The 21794-nt window shown below is 40.2% G+C and overlaps 1 protein-coding gene across 7 annotated transcripts in view; it reads right to left on the reverse strand.

Moving 5' to 3' along the window:
• Positions 1 to 21794, reverse strand: part of MTA3 (metastasis associated 1 family member 3) — a 201617-nt gene that overhangs the window by 30181 nt on the left and 149642 nt on the right. For 5 of the 7 annotated variants that reach the window (XM_049870635.1, XM_049870630.1, XM_049870633.1 and 2 more), the window contains exons 10-14: positions 12926 to 13000; positions 12007 to 12065; positions 4789 to 4913; positions 1798 to 1949; positions 672 to 894 (exon numbers count right to left, since the gene is read on the reverse strand). In XM_049870635.1, the coding sequence (XP_049726592.1) occupies positions 672 to 894; positions 1798 to 1949; positions 4789 to 4913; positions 12007 to 12065; positions 12926 to 13000 (634 nt within the window). The remainder of the gene's footprint in view (positions 1 to 671; positions 895 to 1797; positions 1950 to 4788; positions 4914 to 12006; positions 12066 to 12925; positions 13001 to 21794) is intronic. The other 2 variants (XM_049870631.1, XM_049870629.1) reach the window with 1 other exon arrangement.

Consider the following 21794-nt stretch of genomic DNA (forward strand, 5'->3'; position numbering starts at 1 on the left):
GTTCATGGGAAATTGAGAGGTTTATAAAGACACACAATTTCTAAGTAGTGTAAATTGGCAAATTTTATTCAAGCCTAATGAATCTATGTGAGACTGGACTGCGCTCTCTCAGTAATGGAGTCTCCCTATACCACCATCCTTAGGGATTACACTGCGGGTGCCACCTTAGAGGTAGAAACCCTGGTGGCTCAGGGGTTAAGTGCTGTGGCTGGTAACCAAACGGTCGGCAGTTTGAATCTACCAGGTGCTCCTTGGAAACTGTATGGGGCAGCTCTACTCTGTCCTATAGGGTTACTATAAGTCAGAATCAACTGCATCACAATGCATTTACCTTATAGGTAAAAGTGTCTCAATATGGGCCGTTTAGCCAAGTCCGTCACAAAACCTCACTGGATAGGATCACCGACCTATCTTTTGGGGAGCACTACTCTCAAACAGAGATTAGAGGTTTCAGTGTTTTTTGTCTTTTTTTCAGGTTGGCATGATATAATGGGTAGCAGACAAAAATAATGTTAAAAAAAAAATAAACCAAATAAAAGGCTGTACACAAGAACTTATGTTTATTGCAAACAAACAAACAAAAAAAAAAAAAAGAGAGAGAGAAAGAAAAGGGAAAGACAGGAATGGTCAGAAGCACAACATATAAGGTTAAGAATTTAAAAGCATCTTACATTCTGCCCTAATGGCAGCATAATTAATAGGAACAAACGGTCGTCTTGCTGCCTGCCGCAGCCGGAGGGTATTTTTGCAGACCTGACGAGCAAATTTTGTGAAATATGTAGTGTGAAGAAAGAAAGCTTGGCGAGTCTTCACTGCAGACTTTGGACTCCCAGTGTTTCGGACCGGCATCCCCTGCATGGCCTGGCGGGACATGTGACTTCTAACACGGGGATCCTGCAAAATCAGAACCCAACAAGCGTTTAAAACTAGAACTTGTTAAAACGCAGTACTACTGGCATCATGCTCAGAGAAACGGGCAATTTAAAAATCTTCCATTGAAGACTTAGTACCCTACCCCCATCAGAGAGAATTAAAAAGTGTGTACCTTTTGGGAAGAAGGTGGGGACAGAGAGGGAACTGGGTGGGGGTGGGGGTGTAGGCCTATACTTGATTTTTAATAGACTAACAATCCAAAATCATATTCACAATAGTTTTTTAAAAAAAGATGCCAAGGGGGTTAATTAGATTATTTTATTTTAATTTTTTAATATGAAAGGAGTCTTGAGATACTGATAGCCCTGAAAGAAAAAAGTCTCTCTCTGGTAGACATAGGTGGTTGACTTCTTCAATCGATGAGAATTTCACCAAAATCACATTTCAACTGTCGGTCACCTCAAGATTGAGTCCATACCTTCTTGTCCCTCCTACAATAACCCAGGGAAAAAGTGCTCAATTTGTATTTATTATTTTATGTAATAAGCCACATTTTCAACAGTTTATCTAAAGGTTGCAAACTATTTTCAAAAAATCAATTAAGACAAATATCTAATTGGTAAGTTCCTTACTTACGCTAACGCCTCCCATACACATTGTTCTTCCTTTGAGTAATCTCACAAGACCAATACTTTAAATACCTGAAAATTTTAAATTTTGTCCCTGTCCCTCTCTCCATACCCACCCTGAATACTGTGGTCACTATGTTTAGCTATGAAAATAGCTTGGTTTGTTTTTAAATTACCGTATACTGTTAAAAAAATTTTTTTTTTCTTTTTTTGGTACTCTGCTTCTCAGGAGTGATCCAGTCATTAAAAAGTATGACATTAAATGCACAACACGAAAAGACTATTGTTCGTGTACCTCTGTAGTTGGGCTGGGAGATAACTTCTCTTCTTCTGACTGAGTGGGCATTTTCAGGCCTCCATATTTTTTCCAATATAGCCAACAAGTTGCACATAATCGACACTGCATATTAGGTGGGCCCCAAGAATACCACTGGTGAGACTGTGTAGCTAAACATGGAGGAGAAACAGGAAAAAACAAAGACTGTTTTATTGCTCATTTGTAACACCAATAACAAAACCAAACCCGTTGCCACTGGGTAGATTCTGACTCAAAGCGACTCTACAGGACAGAGTAGAACTGCCTCACGCAGTTTTCAAGGCTGTAAAAATTTATGGAAGCAGGCTGCCACATCTTTCTACTGCGGAATGACTGGTGGGTTTGAACCATTAACCTTTCAATTAGCAGCCAACTGCTTAACCACTGCACCACCAGGCCTGCTCCCATATCAATACAAACATAATGAAATGTTTCAAAAAATATTTCAAAGCCATCTTTAGTTTACAACATTATTTTTCTTTCACTGCCTTACCAGCCAAATATGAAAGTATAGTATATACATATATGTTTCAACTTTATATCTATTTACTTACTTCTATTTTATTTCTGTTATATATCAAGTGCTCGTGGCACCTATTAGAGAGGCTATTAGGTGAAGCACCTTCTATTATATGCTATGCTGCAGAGGAAGTTTTTGTTTGTTTTGTTAATTAAAAATATTTTTCACTGTGTACATCTCTGGAAATAAGTCCCCAGAAAGCTATTTTTATTAGTTTTTAAAATTTACATCAAGGTTTTCAAACCTTGGTTCAGGAAGGTGCTCAGAGGGGCTCTACTGATAAAGGCAGGCAAGGAAATCCACTTTCCATTCCTCTATTTTAACCAACAGGCCAGATAACTATTTAAATATTTCTCCCTTAAAAGCAGGATTCCTCTCAAGCCTGTAACTCCATACCTAGTGAGCAAGTGCAGCTGAGGTTACAGCATGCTTAGGACCTCATAACTCCACCAATTTATCACTTAGCTGAACACTGCAAGCCTGTGTTGGCTTTGTTTTGTAGTTTAAATACTGCCTTATAACATTCAAACTATTCCCACGATGGATCGGAAGCTTAAGGTTGAAACACTGATGTGGAAACATAAATTAATAAGGTGCATACAAATTATTACCTGCCTCAGAATATTCCTCCCCAGATCTGTAAGTTACCTCCACCAGATTAAAACGCTCACACAGCGCATCACGGTGTGGCCCAATGCTTCACAAGCCAGTGTCAGCGAGAGAAAAGGCAGTGACCCTTGCATTCCAACTGCCTCTTATTTATCGGGAGTAATATTCTGCACCCCCCGTGTCATGTTTGGAGGAGTCCTTGCAAATAGCAGCCTAAAATCCTTTCCTCTTATAACTTAACAACAAATAGTAATTTGATTTATTTAAGAACAAATTGGAAGAATTCTAAATGTTAGGCCAGGGCTCTACTTAAAAGCCTGAATACAAAATGTCACTCATATTTTAATATACATTTTTACCCAAGCTTATCATGACATCATTTTAATATTTGTCAACAAACGTCTTTCGTCTTACATAGCCAACTCAAATTCAATTAAAAAATGAGTATAATTTGAAAAATAGAAAACACCAAATTTTATCTTTCTATAAAAGTAAATGTTATATTTACATTGTATTAAAATATATCTTGATCGAGACTATCTAATAAGATATGGATCCGAAATGTCGTAAAATTAAAATGGCTTGTTCATCATGCAGATAAAAGTCACAAAATATTTAAAGGGATTTGTGAGACTACATATGAGTGTGAAAGACATTTACAAATCAAAAGCAAGGCAGATTAAGCGCTGGTGACCATTTGTCTGAAGCATCCTTGTTATTTTCATTTAAATAGAAATGGGCTTGGAAATCTAAGAATTCCCAATTCAAAGCCATTTATGATGCTACCCATGTACAACCTTGACCAACAGAACCGTAATTATCCACACACTGTTTCCCTTTGTGCTCCCAAGGTGCAGGAAGTGGTCAGACACACGGCGTGTACCGTTTCTAGGAAGCCAGTAATTTGTCTGGCTCACACACCCTCCCTGAGATCAGGGGAGATAATTATACTATTTGGTTTTAAAAGCCTTTTCTGATGCTGAAGCCTGGTATGGAGCATGGAGGAGAATGGCAAATGTCCCCTACTCCTATGTCCTTAAGGCAGCAGGCTACATCTACCCCTCAAATCGCTGCTGGGAAGCAAAAACCTGGCACCAAGTAGACGTTCAATCGACATTTGCTTCCTTTCCTCTCCAAACCCAGGTCACTTTGGTCAAACCAAAAAATAGATGATAATGTCACCAATGCCTCATTAAGAGACTACTGCTTGAGATTTCAAATAAACATATAAAGTGTATCAAAAACCTAACAGTCCAACTCACCAACCCCATTTAACATCCAAGGCAAACAGAATGTCATACTGCCAGACTTCAGTAGGTTTTTGACAAGGATACACAAAGTGGGGCCCTGAGGCCAAAAGGAAATGTCGTAGAACAGCATCTCCCAAACTGTGCTCAGAGGGAGGCTGGTCTGAGGATTACAGGTAGGAGTCTTTCCTACAGAATTATTTGGAACCTTTAATTTGCCAAAGCCTACTGAGGGGATTTGGTATGTACCACTGGACTATAGTTTGTGCAAAGCTAGTAACTCTGAACGAATTTTAGGAAATACTGCTGTGGAACAGCCAACAAACACGAGTCCACAGAAGCAAATAAAAGAAAACTGAAAGCCTAAATTTACTGTCTGGTACATAATACTTGTTCAGTGAATAGCCCTTTGCTCCAGGCAGAAGTAATGATGGACACCTATTCATTTCTGAGGCTATGTTATTCTGTCCTCTGTCCAGGACTGACCATACGTACCACTCAGCTGCTCAACACTCCTGCCCCACAGTGCCACCAGCCAAGTTCCATGGACAGGCCTCTACCGTGAAAATCAAGCCAGGGCTGGAGAAGACTTACCATAGCAGCTCTCACAGGCTCGGCCTAAGAGGGGATTCTGGGGCTGGAATGTGGTCCCCACAGCTCCATTCACAGTGCCAGGCTTGCCATTGCTGGTGGATATTTGGTTGGGATTTGGTTTGCTGCTTTCAATAAAATGTAAAGGGAGGTAATAAAAACGATTTGTGTAACAAGGCAAAAAGCTCTAGATCTCATTGCTGACTTAACTACACATAAACAAACATTTTAAAACATTTGCGGAAGAAGAAATAAACCGGTAAAATCAAGGTGCTAAAATGAGTCCAAACCACTAACCTTCACAACACAACCCCTTGCCCTCGAGTGGCAACCCCATACAACAGAGCAGAATTGCCCCACAGGGTTTCACAAGGCTGTAAATCTTTATGGAAGCAAATTGCCACATCTTTCTCCTGTGGAGCAGCTGGTGGGTTCAAACCGCCAACCTTCTAGTTAGCAGCAGACCTTTCAATTTGCACCCGAGTGCCTAACCACTGCGCAACCAGGGCTCCTCTCATAACACAAGGGAATGCAAAAACTGAACTCTTAAGCCTGATACTCACAAAACAGACGCACCTATATATCTTCTCCACCCAAATACAAATTCCTGAGGATACCCTCTGGTGCTTTTGATAGAAGTTATCAAACTTTAAAACTTACTATCATAAATTCTCCTGAGAAAAGGAAGCAATTTTTTGATCAAATAAACTAAGCCAAAGGCAGGAACCTTCCAGAACAGGCTACCTACTCTCCATGCTTATAAGCTATGTTAAAGAACGCTGCACAGATGCTGGGTACACACAGTATGTTCTCAATAAACTCATCATTCATTTAACATACATGTATTCAGTGCCTAGGCAACAATACTCTCTGACCTTAAGGAGCCTTCATTCTAAAGGAAGAAGACAGAAAATATGCAAAATAAATGCTCACATTATTTATCAGAAATAAATGCTAAATGAATAAATGCAGACTATATTCCATTGTCATGGCAACTGTAGTGACAAGAGTTCACAACCACAAAGAGACTTGCAATCTCAACAGAGGTCTCCTCCTTGCTCTGCTTACCATCCCTAAATTCCATTGACCACTCACACCTAGCTGTAAATCTCCCTGTGAAGGACGAAGGCTGGGCTGACAGCAGAGACCCTACTTAAGATTTCTTTTTTGGCATTTTCACTATAACTCTTGGGTGACACGTTCCCTCCTGCCCTACAAGAAATCATTTCACCTCTGGTGCACTGAGCTCCCTATTCTATAAACAGGGCTATTATTTACACTTGCAATCTGTGTCAACAATGTATTTTTAAGAAAAACTGGTTTCAAAACACATATTTTAAACCAGGCAGAGTGTATTTCCCTTCTTACATTTTTCAGTTGAAAACATACAAAATAGAAAGTGGTGATTTTGAATGACCAAAACTTCCAAGGATATATAGTAATATTTCTGACTTAAAACAAACAACAACAACAAAAAACCCTTCTATAAAATGATCATCCCTAGAAGCCAGAAAAATAAAAAATCTTGACATTTCACCCAGGGCTAAATATATGTGTTTAAAAAGAGTGAATATAAATTTACAGCTGAGCAGCATTTAAAAAAGAGTGACGGTAAATATAAATTCAGTGGTTCAGCTGAATCTAGAATGTCATTTGACTGAATAAATCAGTGGCCTTTATTACAATAATCACAAAAGAAAAACGAGAATGCAAAGACTGAACACAGGCAGGTGACTCACTTAAATCATGTTCTGCGAAAACCCAGGTACCTACAGATTAATTCTCAGGGGGCAAACGACTAATGCCATTGTAATGGTCTGAATAAACCTCTACTGAAAGACAAACTCATAAAAAAAAGGTCTTAAAGATACATTACATGAAATTACCCTTTTATCTAATGCCCAATCCACTCCTTCCCTCATCTGTGCTCCAGACTTTACCCTCCTGCCTTCCTGGGAATGTCGTCTGCTTGAATCGAACTCCCCTGGACCCTCCACGTTACCATGGAAACATATTTTTCTCATTTAAAAAACTCTTCTGTTATCCTCAAAGCCAAGAGTTCTTTCTCTCAACTGCCCTTTCTAGCCAGTTCTTGAGAGCGGCCAATATTCAGTCTACATTCCCTCAGCTCATACTGCTGTCCTCACCACTCCATTAAAGATCACCAATGACCTCCATGTGGCTAAATTCACCGGCTATTTTTCACCAGCATTTGTCACTGTTGATTGCTATCCCTCTTGGAAACATACTTCTCCCTCAGCTTCTGTGATACTATACTTATTTTGTTTCATTTTAGCTGTCTGGCCATTCCATCTCACTATCCTACACTATCTGACCTATAAATATTGGATTTACTCAAGGTTTGTTTGTCCAAGTTCCTTTTCTCTTAGTGCTCTTTCTAGGAAATCTCATCCATGGCTTCAAATATAGTATTATTTGCTGATGAAGCTCAAATTTGTATCTCTAGTCCTGACTTTTCCTCAGAATTTAAGATTACTATATCTGACAGCCTACTCAATACCTCTTTTTGGATGGAACAAACTCAACATGTCCTAAACTGGTTCCACCATTTCATAGCTTGATGAATTCATGTCAGTCTACCTAGTTGTGTTAGCCAGAAACATGGGACTCATCCTTCCTCTTCCACTGCCACAGTCAATCACCTCCGAATCCTGCCACTTCCAGGGCCACTACTGTAGATCAAGCTAGCATCACCTTTCTTCTCTAAGAACCTCATAACTGGTCTCTCTGCATCCACTCTTAATCTCATCCCCCCAATCATTTTCCAAAATACAGCCAGTCATCCTTTTAAAGTACAAATTTGATACAACATGTCCCTGTTTAAAATCCATTTCCACTGTTCTTCGGATGGATCAGGTTCCTGGCCCTTGCCTACCATACCAGCCCCCTGTGGCTCACTACTCTCTCTTTTATCCCAGTCAGACCTTTCTCTCCACCTGTCAGCTATGCCCTGTCGTTGACAATCTCATGATTCCATTGGCCTGGGAGGACTCTACTACCTAGTTAATTACTCTTCATCTTCTAGAGTTCACTCAAACTCATTTTTTCGAGGAAGCTTTCCTGATGGTGTTGACTGAGTTCCAGTCACTTAGTATAAACTCTCAATAGAACCTATTCTTCTCTATCACAGTACTCATTACAGTAGGTGATCAGCTGACTGAAGTCTGTTTCCCCCACACTGGGATGTAAGCTCCAGAGGATAGCCTGTCTTCTTAAACTTTCTATCTCTAGTATTGAACACAGAGCTTTACAGACAGGCTAAAGGGCTCCACAGAATGACTGAATAAAATAACTCTTAATCTATTATTTATTTTAAAGTATTCTATTTCAGAGTTAACCGAGAAATTCATCAAAGGACTCAGATCCTTATTCAACCCAATAATGTAGGTGTATATTTACTATTTATGTATATGATGTAGGTTACTTTTTAAAAAAGTCTAATTAGAAATTCTGTCTTGTGTTCCATAAATTATTCACTTAAATCAGGCACTGGCAAACCTTTTCTGTACAGTGCCAGATAATAAGTATTTCAGTCTTTGTGGGTAATATAATTTCTTTTGCAGTCATTCAACTTTGCTGTTGTAGAGTGAAAGCAGACAGACAATATATAAATGAATAAAACTTTATTTACAAAAACGGGTGGTGGGTCAGATTTGGCTGAGAGACTGTCACGCGCTGACCCCCAACTTAGATTAAGACTCTAACGTCAATGTAAAGCAGAACGGAAACAATTATCTGAGTTACTTGGTCAAAACTGGTTAGCTGCACTTTCCTTTTGATGGTGGCAGCATTGTGAAGCATAACACAGCTGGTATGCTTGCTCTGGAAAAGCTAAGACTCATGAATCACAACATATGTTGGGGGGTAAGGGCCATTTTTATAAATTACTCAAATAAAATACATAATTTATAAAAAATGAAAATGAATAACTAAGTTTTATTTAATCTTAATTAATCAAAATATAAATTTAACTAGCCACATGTGGCCAGTGGCTAATATATTAGACAGACCCACAATGAGGAGCAAAGAGGACATCTACCTTAGCTTTCAGGCTCAGTGGACTATGCCTATAGAGAAAAAAGGGCCAGCTCTGAAGAAGCTGGTGATGGAAATAGTATGAGACAAGAGCCCCGTTTCAGTTAGAGAAAACACTGAGGATATAAAAACCAAAAAACCAAACCCGTTGCCATGGAGTCAATTTCGACTCATAGCGACCCTATAGGACAGAGTAGAATTGTCCCATAGAGTTCCCCATTCAAAGTGCTAACCTTTCGGTTAGCAGCTAAAGCACTTAACCACTAGGCCACCAGGGTTTCCGCTGAGGATGTGGGGAATGTATTTCCATGAGTGACCATGAATTCCAGAGAGCAGGACAGAAGAGTTTCTAGAGTTGGGGAGAGGTGAAACGAGAGTCCCCCCCTCCCCCAAAAGGATGTACACATCATTCTTTCTTTATGTATTATGCTTATTACAGGTCTTTATGCCTTTTGAGGAGGGCATGGTTCATATTTCATTCACTTATTATCCCTCACAGAAACCAACACAATGTCCTGGATGATGTCAGCATTCCACAGATATTTGTCAAATAAACTTTAAAAATCAAAAAAAGAATTAGAAACAACTCTACAGAGCAGATATTACAGTTCAAAATAAAAGTTATGAACCCTGTAAATTATACATTTTAAAAAGTAAACCACAGATGTCTGCCTTGAGATTAAAGACTAATATGAACAGTCAAAATGGTCACACTTTATTATTGTCCGTGAGGCCTCCTACAAAACAACATGCATTAAGTAATATATCTAAATTCAGTAATCAAAAGACTAGGTATAAAACAATTGTATTTAGCTCAAAAAGAGAATAATCTTGGAGCAGTACATAAAACTTTGTAATGAATTTCATTTTAAATCCCAAAACAACCTAGGATAACATTATATATATATATATACACACACACACACACAAACATATATAGTGCTCACTGAATAGCTAATTTTTCCATAACAAATGATCCAACCCTTAAGGGAGACAGTGTGGCAGTTCCTCAAAAATCTACACTAGAACCACCATAGGACCCAGCACTTCCACTTCTATGTATATACCCAACAGACTTGAATGCAGAAACTCAGAAACGTGTACACCAATATGCATCGCAACACTATTTGTAATAGCCAAAAGGTGGAAACAATCTAAATGCCCATCGACAGATTAATAAATAAACAAAATGTGGTAGATACATACAATGGAATACTACTCAGCCAGTAGGAGAAATGAAGTCTTGATACATACTAAAATATGGGTGGAGCTGGAAGACATTATGCTCAGTGAAAGAAGTCGATAGCAAAAGGACAAATACCGTATAACTACACTTACATAAAAAGTCAAGAAAAGGCAAACGTATAGAAAAGAAAGTTTATTAGTGGTTACTGGGGCGGCAGGGAGGTGGAAAGGGGTGGTGAACAGCGATGGAAAGATTGCACCGGTAAAGGTAGGGCTGCATTGCTGATTACTGTAATTGCTGTCAATTTAAGTTGTACACCTGTAAAAAGTTGAACTGGCAAAACTCGTGTGATATATTTACAACGACCAAAAAAAAAAAAAAAGAGTGGCTGCTGAGGCTGCTTATGTACAGTCAAACACTTCATGGGATTTGGTTCCTTGGTTTGGAGGTTTAGGGTCATGGTTTCACGAGGCATCCCAGTTAATTGGCCTAATAACATGTTTAGTGCTTCTGTTCCACCTCCTAGTTTGTTGCATAGTACCTGGGGTCTTAAAAGCTTCCAAGTGGCAAGTGGCCATTCAAGGCACAACAATTGGTCTATATTTGCCTGGAGCAACAGAAAGGGAGTCAGGAACAGGAGGAAATGGAATGTGACGCTAATTGCCTCCATGAACAACTGCCTCCTTTGCCATGAGACCAGATGGTGCCTGGCTACCACTGTGAACATTCTGATGAAACATTCTATAGAAGAATCTTGATCAAACCTGGAAAATGCTGAACAGAATTTAAAATTCTCATGGAATCCAGACTTCCTGGAGCCATGAAGGTTGAAATGAACCCGTGAAGCTACTGCCCTGAGATAATCTTTAAATTTTAAACCAAAAATACCCCCTGATGTCTTCTTATAACCAAACGACAGTTTAGCTTAACTAGTGAAAAATGTCTGCCTTGAGCATTATGCTCTTGTAAGAAATATCTATATAGGATTAAATCAATAACAGCAACTTGAAAGATTATATAGGAAACCTTAGGGAGCAGTGCATTTACGTTAATAGGGGAAGAACAACTTAGAAAAAACGGAGGGTGAGGATGGCTGCACAACTTGAAGAATATAATCAATGTCACTAAATGGCACATGTAGAAACTGTTGAACTGGCATGTGTTTTGCTGTGTATATTCTCAACAACAACAAAAACCTGTTGCCCTCAAGTCATAGTGACCCTACAGGACAGAGAGACCCTACAGGACAGAGTAGAACTGCCCCATAGGGTTTTCGAGGAACAGCTGATGGATTCAAAGCTGGTGGTTAGCAGCTGAGCTCTTAACCGCTGTGCCACCAGGGCTCCGCCATCAACAGCAACAAGAACAAAAATTAAAAAAAAAAAAAAAAATCAAACCTGAAAGACATCAACAAAAGGGCATACTTCAGTTTTAAACAAACCAAATAAAAAGTTAAGAAAATACAGAGGATAATATGCTAGAATGCTAGATACCTGAAACAACAGAAACCTATCCGTTATTTTATCTAACATTTAAAAAGTATGGTTCTAATTAATTTCCCCTGACCCTTACCAAACAATGCAAAACCCTCAACTAAATTAACACATCTTAAAAGGGGAATGTGCATTACCCAAACAAAATCCATTCCATAATGCAGACATTTCAGAAGTTGCTTGCATCAGATAATATATAGTTTCCCAGGAAAGTTTCTGATACTTTCCCTGGCGGACTTGATAGAAGTGCAGTATACGCATCCTTCCTCTAGTCCTTACGCTAGTCTACTCTGGGCTCTCTCGCCAGCTGATTTTCTTTCTACAGAACCCTGTAGTAGTGTAATGGAAAGCGAGTCTCCTGCTTTGTAGAAGAAGAAAGTAACACAGAGAAATTCACACATTCGGCTGAAATGGAACCAAATGACATATTTTGCATTGATGGAATTAAAACCGTGACAAATATGAAAAAAGCTTTCCATCACTTACTAAGTCGGGATGTAGACTTGTTTCAGTTTACTCTCTGCTTCTGCTGCTTTTAGACGTTTCTAAAGCAAAAACAGATAAAACATTTTACAAACAATGTCTGGTAATTATTACCACTTTGTCCTCTTAGAAAATAACAAGAAATTAAATATGAAAGCATAGTAATTCAAAAATTGTCATTTTTCCATCATATACGGATTCTTAAACTATAGTAACTGACACAAAAAGTCACTAGATTCTGAGGTGCAGAACTCTAAGCACTGATAATAATTTTGAGAAAGATTTTACAAATAAAGCAACGAACAACTCCATTTCTCATTCCTCCACAAGTGAACAAACCGGATTTTAGAGTAATCATTTTTGCTTTGCAAATTGAGTCTCCATTTTATTCCTTACTTGCTTTTTCTCGGATTAAAACAAAAAACACTGCCTTTAGAAAAATGTTCAGAGATGACTAGTTTCTAAGGCCTATGTACAAGAAACAGACAATAATTGTTCTAAGAAGAATTAGATAAACGTTGGCAGGTACGTACTAAACTTTAAAACTTGGCTGAACTTATGTCCAGTTTTACTGGGAACAATTAGGAGCCAAATGTAGGGAAAGGAATGGGAAAGAAATTGTATGACCAAGTCTAGGGACTGATCACCACAACAACAAATGCAAATAGGGAAGGAAATAAGACAAAGATAAACCAGAATATAAGGCAAGCCTCCAAAATATTTATCGAAATGAATTCTGAAGTTATGAGAAAAAAATGTTTAAGACTAAAATTTTTAAAACATCTTAAAGATATGAAATCACGTAGTTTAAAATAGAAAAAAATAAAGCAAATAAAACATTTAAAATTAAGTATACCACTGAGAAATAAAAACAGAAATTTCACTTTGATACTAGTATTTAGTAACAATATGGAAAAATTACCTGTTGCACATATCTGTCAGTAGTTTTCCACATGTAATAATATTCAATGATGCTAGTCAATGATTTCCACGGGAGCTGGAAAGTATTTAACACAATAATGAAAACAAGCTACCGTAGAAACTGCTTTCCTTTAAAATCACTTCTTTAAAATTATTAGGCAAATATCCATATGGAAGATTCATTTTAGAATAAACTTTTGAAGAGAACTGAAATTATTAGCAAAGGGTGCCCCAAACAAGTTATATTCAGTACTCAGAGGCTCTAGTACAATATATTCCATTTCTCACTTAACGTTTTGTTAAAAATGATAAACATTATGACTGAGAATACCGAGTGACTCACACCCAGCAAAGTTCTGATAGGTGCGGTCGCAGCACGATTTTAGACATGGTATTCAAACAGCATCGGCCTGAGTTTTATCATCAGTCAGTCCAGCATACTGTGTGGCGTCCTGTGTGTTGCTATGATGCTGAAGCTAACCCACCGGTATTTCAAATACTAGCAGGGTCACCCATGGTGGACAGGTTCAGCACAGCTTCCAAACTAGGACAGACTAGGAAGAAAAAGCCTGATGACCCACTTTAGAAAATGAGCCAATGAAAACTTATGGATCATTAATAGAACACCGGCTGGCTGGCTGGCTTTGGACATGTCATCAGGAGGGATCAACTGCCAGAGGAGGACGTATCACGTCTGGTGAAGGACATCAACAGTGACAGAGACTGGCATTGGCACAACAGCCCAAACGATGGATCTGAACATGGAGGCGACTGTGAGGATGGCACTCTGCTGAACATAAGGCTGCCAGAAGTCAGAGTCAACTCGGCAGCAGCTAACAGCCCGAGTTACTTCAGCTTTCAAAGATTCTAGCTACAACTGGGTTTTATTTGGGCACTGGCATTCCTCATCCTTTTCTAAACCACTCTATTTTGACCTGCTTTGTTCTAAATAAAAGTTTAAATCTCTGAAAAAGAACATCGCCTCATGTAGTTCCTTTTATAAAAATAGGAAGGCTGCCTTTGCTATTTACCACAAAAATTCAAAAATGGCCAAATGAGCTCCTATCCATGAGAACCACAATCAAAGAATATATTCTTCATGTCCCTCAAGTAATGGGGGATCCATTAGCCATTCAAGATGCAAATCAGGACAGAACAAACTTGCAAAGAAAATAACTCTTAACTCTCACGATTTTTAGCTGCTGTAAAGGATCTTACAGATAGATGACTAAGCACTCCTGCCGATTTCCATCCAGCTTGCCCCGAGGTACCAGAGGGGTAAGAGAGTTAAAGGGCATTTCCCAGACTGGGTTGCAGTGAGGGGTCTACTTGTAACCCACATGCACAACACCGGCGCTGTTCCTATCACTTCCACTTCTAACTCACTTTTTTGATCTAAGAGCAAAGAGATGGATTTTAGAGAATAGAAATTATTTTAACCTTAACGGGGTGGCAGCTCTGACACTCGTTACAAACGTGGTCTCCTCCAGGATCAAATCAGCACAGCCATTGGCATTTGGACTGCAGTTAAAACAAATACCATTTTCTCGAGTCCAATGAGCCACAAGTGAAAGAAGGCAACTGCTACTTAGCTCTTATTTTATTATTTTTTTTATTACCTTTTATTGAGCTTCAAGTGAGCGTTTACAAATCAAGTCAGACTGTCACATATAAGTTTATATACACCTTACTCCGTTCTCCCACTTGCTCTCCCCCTAATGAGTCAGCCCTTCCAGTCTCTCCTTTCATGACAATTTTGCCAGTTTCCAACTCTCTCTGTCCTCCCATCCCTCCTCCAGACAGGAGATGCCAACACAGTCTCAAGTGTCCACCTGATATCATTAGCTCACTCTTCATCAGCATCTCTCTCCTACCCACTGTCCAGTCCCTTTCATGTCTGCTGAGTTGTCTTCGGGACTGGTTCCTGTCCTGGACCAACAGAAGGTTTGGGGACCATGACCGCTGGGATTCCTCTAGTCTCAGTCAGACCATTAAGTATGGTCTTTTTGTGAGAATTTGGGGTCTGCATCCCACTGACCTCCTGCTCCCTCAGGGGTTCTCTGTTGTGCTCTCTGTCAGGGCAGTCATCGGTTGTGGCCGGGCGCCAACTAGTTCTTCTGGTCTCAGGATGATGTAGGTCTCTGGTTCATGTGGCCCTTTCTGTCTCTTGGGCTCTTAGTTGTCGTGTGACCTTGGTGTTCTTCATTCTCCTTTGCTCCAGGTGGGTTGAGACCAACTGATGCATCTTAGATGGCCGCTTGTTAGCATTTAAGACCCCAGACGCCACATTTACTTAGCTTTTATGATCCAACAGACGTAACGTAGTTCAAAATGTCTGAGGGATGCTGTAAGGAACCTGTGGTAAGTCCTTATAGGGGAATGACAGCACAGTCCCCCCAGGTTTTTAGGCACGCTAAAACCTCTTCATTTCCTAACTATTCTTCTCTTGAGAAATAGTCCCTGGCATGCAATTGAGTCTACATGTATATGAAAAGGAAACCAAGTGACCATGTTACCTGAGCTTCCCATCATGAACCAGGTTTTATCTAATCCATAGTCCTAATTGGCTATGCCCAGTACCATCCCTCTCCTATCCAGGAGAAGTAGTAGGTCTTGAAGGCATGAGTCACGGGAGTAGGGGGCTGACACTCCCACACTCTGTCCACACACGACGCAGCATCATTTCTCCCTCAACTCTCACCATGGCTTCATGGATGTTTTCTATGAGGCATCAATGGAGGAAGAAAAAATGTGAATGTGGCAGATGGCTTGGCATGATACACTGGGACCAGCCAGAAGCATATCCACTGTCATCAAGTCGATTCCAGCTCATGGTGACCCCATGTGTTAGAGAGTAGAACTGCTCCTTTAGAGTTTTTAAGCTGTAAATTTTTTAATCTTTACAGATGCAGATCACCAGGCCTTTCTTCTGTGGCACCGCTGGGCTTGAACCACCAACCTTTAGGTTAGTAGCCAAGCGCAAGGCATTTGCACCACCTAGGGACCTTACCCCTATGCAGGAGTAGCCCTTAAGGACGTTGAGGAAGAGTAATCCTTTCTAAAGGGCAGGGCACTAAACTGCACATCTAGTTTTCTTCTGAGTGGAATGAGAGAGGGCCAGACGTACCAATCCGTACCCATCCATGGACAGTGGTTATCTCCTTGCCCCAATGGTCAGGAACTTGGAAAGAATCAGATTGGAAGGTTGGTAACAATGAGGTTAAGGAAAAAAGTTTATGGGACAAACACCTCAGGATGGGCCTGAGTGTGAAAATATTTACGTCTCCATGTTCACCAAAGGCTGCCTCTACAGAGGAGCTTCCCATTAATCAGGTGGACAAGGTGACCTGCTCAGTGCTATCAGTCTCTTTCTCTAGCTACACCAGTGATTGCTCAAAGGAGATATTAACAAACCAGACACAGAGGCAAGGAAACAGAGGTTACAAATGGATAGCACCACATGGATGTCCTCTCACCAAATCTGATTCCTCCAAGTGTCCCATCTGCAGGGAGCCGAGAATACTGGGCCCCCAATATGGCACCATTTCTGGTAGCAAGTCTCATTAGACTCTCTGTGTGTGTTCTCATTGAACAGAAACTTATTTTAGATATGGATTTGCCTTTCCGCCTGTCGTGCACTGGCTAATAATACCATCCATGGGACTTATTCCCACATAACACTGCTTCTTACACAGCGATGAAGGTTTAGGTTTGGGTCACCCTCCCAGGTAAAGAACTCCGATTGTGTAAAACACTGAGGGCAAGGGAATGGTGGAGAGATTCGGCTTTGAATGCCAATCAATGTCTTAGGATGAATTTCAGAAATGAGGAAAGGGAGACAACCCTGTTCCCTTTTTGTTTTTCCATAAGGTCTACTGGTATGGGGGTTACAAACTGTACAAGCGTGTTTATAAGCTTACAGGAGTCACAAGCTATAAAAACAGGGTTGTGACTAGAACTGGAGAAGGGGTGAACATCACCCAGGGACGTATGCTGTGATCCTACAGAATGTAGAAATTATTGAATAATATCATTAACATCACATACAAGTAAAATTTTGCTGAAGATTGATTAAAAGCGGTTGCAGCAGTACATCGACAGGGAACTGCCGGAAATTCAAGCTGGGTTCAGAAAAGGACATGGAACCAAGGATATCACTACTGATGTCAGATGGATCTTGGCTGAAAGCAGAGAATACCAGAAAGATGTTTACCTGTGTTTTACAGACTATACCAAGGCACTCCACTATGGGGATCGTAACAAATTACGGATAACATCGCAAAGAATGGGAATTCCAGAACATTTAATTGTGCTCATGAAGAACCTGTAGTTAGACCAAAAGGCAGTCAGTCATTGGAACAGAACAAGGGGATACTGATTGGTTTAAAGTCAGGAAAAGTGTGTGTCAGGGTTGTATTCTTTCACTATACCTATTCAGTCTGTATGCTGAGCAAATAATCCAAGAAGCTGGACTATATGAGGAAGAATGGGGCATCAGGACTGGAGGAAAACTCATTAACAACCTGCGTTATGCAGATGACACAACCTTGCTTGCTGCAAGTGAAGAGGACTTGAAGCACTTACTAACGAAGATCAGAGACCACAGCCATCAGTATGGATTATACCTCAACATAAAGAAAACAAAAATCCTCACAACGAGACCAATGAGCAACAGCATGATAAATGGAGAAAAGATTGAAGTTGTCAAGGATTTCATTTTACTAGGATCATCCCACAACCAACACCCATGGGAGCAGCCCTCAAGAAATCAAGAGAAACACTGCATCAGGCAAATCTGCTGCAAAAGACCTCTTTCAAGCGTTAAAAAGCAAAGATGTCATTTTAAGGACTAAGGTGTGCCTGACCCAAGTCATGGTGATTTCAATCACCTTATATGCATGTGAAACTGGACAATGAATAAGGAAGACAGGAGAAGAACTGACACCACTGAGTTACAGTGTTGGCAAAGAACACTGAATATATCATGGACTGTCAGAATAACACACAAATCTGTCCTGGAAGAAGTACAGCCAGGATGCTCCTTAGAAGCAAGGGTGGTGAGACTTTGTCTCACATACTTTGGACATGTTATTAAAAGGGACCAGTCCCTGGAGAAGGACATCATACCTGGTAAAGTACTGGGCCAGCAAAAAAGAGGAAGACCCTCAGTGAGCAACCAACACAGTGGCTCCAACAATGGGCTCAAGCATAACAACAACTGTGAGGATGGCACAGAACCAGGCAGTGTTTCATTTTGTTGCACATAGGGTCACTCTGAGTTAGAATCGACTTGATAGCACCTAACAACATTTGGGGAAATGGTGCCACGTTTTTCAATGTTTTAGAAATAACTGCTATTGTTTAAAAGTTGAAGTGTGGAAAGGAAGCATGTACAGAAGGTAAAGAATGAATACAGTAGCCAAAGAATTAGATGGCGGCAGATACTGTACACCCATTTCAGCCAAATTCTTTCCTTCCTGTGCTATAGGCTGGAAGCTCTAAAATACATTTCCCAGATGTTCTTGAACAAAGATGTAGACATATGGGTGGGCCAGCTCTAGTCAAGCTGACAAACCTGAATGACATTTAGATACAGATGTGAACATCAGGATGAGCCTGTACACAGGGAGACTGGACAGACTGGCAAGCAGCGAGGGCATGGGTGTTTCCATTACGACAGTCCCTCAGAGTACATGAACATTCATTTTTGCTGGCTGTACTGTTTCTGGAAGTGTAGCCTCCAGGCACAATTCTCTGGCCTTCCCAGGGATTCCGTGAGAAGCTAATACACTATATTACGGTGTTTTCTGCTTAAATTAGATATAGGGAATTATGCCCGTTTCAACTAAGAACCCTGACTAATGTAACCAATATATTTACTCTTTATTCTAAGCTAGTTTAGGTTGAGTTTCTCCCAGTTACGATCAAAAGCATTTTAACTGATATAAAATTGGCGACATGAAATGGAGTATTCTAAGGACAGATTTGAGATATGTCACATTGATGAGCTGGGCGATGTGGCAGGGAAATCAGGTCTTCAGGCAGCAATGAGGGTAGGCAGCAGAGGTTACGATGGGGTTTCTGCTAGAATGGTACCATTGCAGGGTCAGGTATTGCTCTTGGCTATACAGCTCCTGGCTATGAAGCATCTAAACCTGGGCCCCTGGCCCTACTGGAGGCTCTGTTAGCCTTTTCACACCCTGTAATAAATTTCATTCTGCTGAAACTAGCTCACTCAAGTAGATTCCATTGTTTCCAGTCATGGCAGATATAGTAGAGTGAATTGCTCAGTACCCTTTTTAACTTCCTTCTAGTTCACTGTCCTATGCTGCATAGGCTAGAAAGACAAATGCTGTATTTTCCCAGCCTGCCTTGTGATTTATCTCTGCCAGTCAGACGTAAGTGTTCAAGGCCTAAATCCAGAGTGGGATGGAGAGGGTGATGCACAGACACCCGTTCCACTGTGGTAGAGCCGGCAAGCACGAAGTGGCTGTGGAGCCAACAGTTCTGCTAGAGGCTTCCCGATCCCAAGATGGTGATTATAGTAGTAGTATGATCCTGGTGCAGACATTATCCCTGCCACTTCCCAGGTCCCTTATGGGGCAGCTGCAGGAGTTGACCTGCTGGGCCGTATAGGTAGACTTGTTCTGATAGCCAACCTACAGCTCACTTCTCCAAGCCTTGCAGTGATTTTAGGCACCCAATTTCCAAAATTAAATCTCTATTTAAAATAGCTCATGTAATCTCTGTTATCTGCAACTGAAGTCTAAATGACACAGTAGCTACGAATCACCCTCTGCTGAAAGGAGTCTCTATGGCAAGAGACCTAATTACACAGAAGAAGAAAGGCTTTGTTGGTTTGTGCTCTGAACTTCACAGGTTCCTTTGCATATTTCAGGTCAGGCTCCTGCTCAGGATGCAGAAATTGACTAGAGGATGTCACCCCCACTCCAAAAGTGAGAAAAGGCCAGATAACACGGGAAATCATAATTTTTCTTGAGCCCATCAGAGAGCTAAGGCCACAAGGCAATAAACCGAACTGACTCCTAAAGATGAGAAGCCACTCAGAGGAAACACACGACTGTTTTGACTTTGGCAGAGCACACATGAAATAGGTGGCCACCATAAATGCTCGTAAGAGGAAAACAACCAAAAATTCACCATATTTTTAAAGGTCACAGGTAGGCTAAGATGGCCGCTCTGTATACAGGTCAGCTCTAGGCACAAGGGGGCCATGCACACTCATCACAGGCCCCACAGGTCTCTCCAGAAGGAACTGGGGCAACAGCAGGCCTGAGAAGGCCCCTGGGGGTGGTTATGGACATTTGAATCTACACAAGGAAATGAAGTGAAGAAGAAATGATAAAAACTTAAAAAATATATATATATGATAATCAAATGTGGGTAAAAATAAAAGACTTTTTTTCTTTAATCTCTTTAAAGTATCATTAATTCTTTATATGGTTCTTATATTCTGTGTGAATTGCTATTTTATTTAAAGGTGGGCTGTGATAAGTTAAAGATGCATATTGCAAACCCTGGAAAAACCACTAAACAAATGAAGCAAGTATAGCTGAAAAGTCAATAGTGGAGATACAATGGAATAATAAATACTCGAAATGATTTTTTTAATGCAAAAACAACAAGAACAGATGGGACAAATAGAAAACTAATAGTAAGATGATGGATTTAAACTGGATCATATCAATAATGATATTAAAGGTAAGTAATTGAAACACACTAATTAAAAGGCAGAGATTGTCAGATTAGTAAAAAAAAAATGTAAGCTCAACAGTATGCTGTCTACACAAGACCTACTTTAGACATAGATAGGATAAAAGTAACAGGACAGAAAAAACATACACTATATAAACAACAGAATAAAGCTGGAGTGGCTACATTCATAGCAGACAAAGTAGATGGCTACCAGGGACGTGGCATAAGGATAAAAGGATCAATTCATCCAGAGGACTTAACAACCCTAAACGTGCATGTACCTAATAACAGAGTTTCAACATAAATAAAACAAAAAACTAATACCACGGGAAGGAAAAATTCAGTTAGGGCCGCAGATTATTAATACTCCTCTGTCAACATTAACGGAAGAAGTGGACAGAAAATCAGTAACTTTACAGAAGACTTGAACAACACTATCGATAAACCTGACCTAAGCAGCATTTCTAGAACGTTCCACCTAACAGCAAAATATTCATTCTTTTCAATCTCAAATAGAACATTGACTATAACGGCCCATATCCTGGGTCATGAGCAATCAAATTTCAACAAATACAAAACTTGGGTTTTTTTTAAACAAAATATTTTCAAATCACAACAGAATTAAACTAGAATTCAATAATAAAAAGATACATGGGGGGAAAAATCCCCCAAATACGTGAAACTTAAGCAACATACTTCTAAATCCGTGAGTCAAAAAAGATATACGAAAAATGAAAAATATTTTGAAGTGAATAAAAATGAGAATACAACTTATCAAACTTTGTGAGGGGCCACTAAAGCAGTGCACAAAGGGAGTCCACACACCCTCTTCTACAGGCCTCTGTCAGGTGTCCAATAGAAAGAGCTAGAGCAGGGCAGGAGGTGTGAGAGAGCGTCCACTGGGCGGGATGTGGGTAGGCAAAACAGGGATCCCAGCTACCACTGGGGACCAGACACGAAAACTCCCAGTTTCCCAAGTCTTTATCTCATACAAAGCAAAAGCCATCTGTCACAGTGGAAGGACTGGAAACCATCCTTCTATCCCACCCTCCCCAGGTCCCAGGTAGAAGTCAGTGGCCACTGGAGGAGAGGTACAAAACTCCCCAATTTAGCAAAATCCACCTGCCCCTAGGGGAGGAGCAGGAAACTCATGC

This window comes from Elephas maximus, chromosome 26 (genome assembly GCF_024166365.1).
Source record: "Elephas maximus indicus isolate mEleMax1 chromosome 26, mEleMax1 primary haplotype, whole genome shotgun sequence".
NCBI lineage: Eukaryota > Metazoa > Chordata > Mammalia > Proboscidea > Elephantidae > Elephas > Elephas maximus.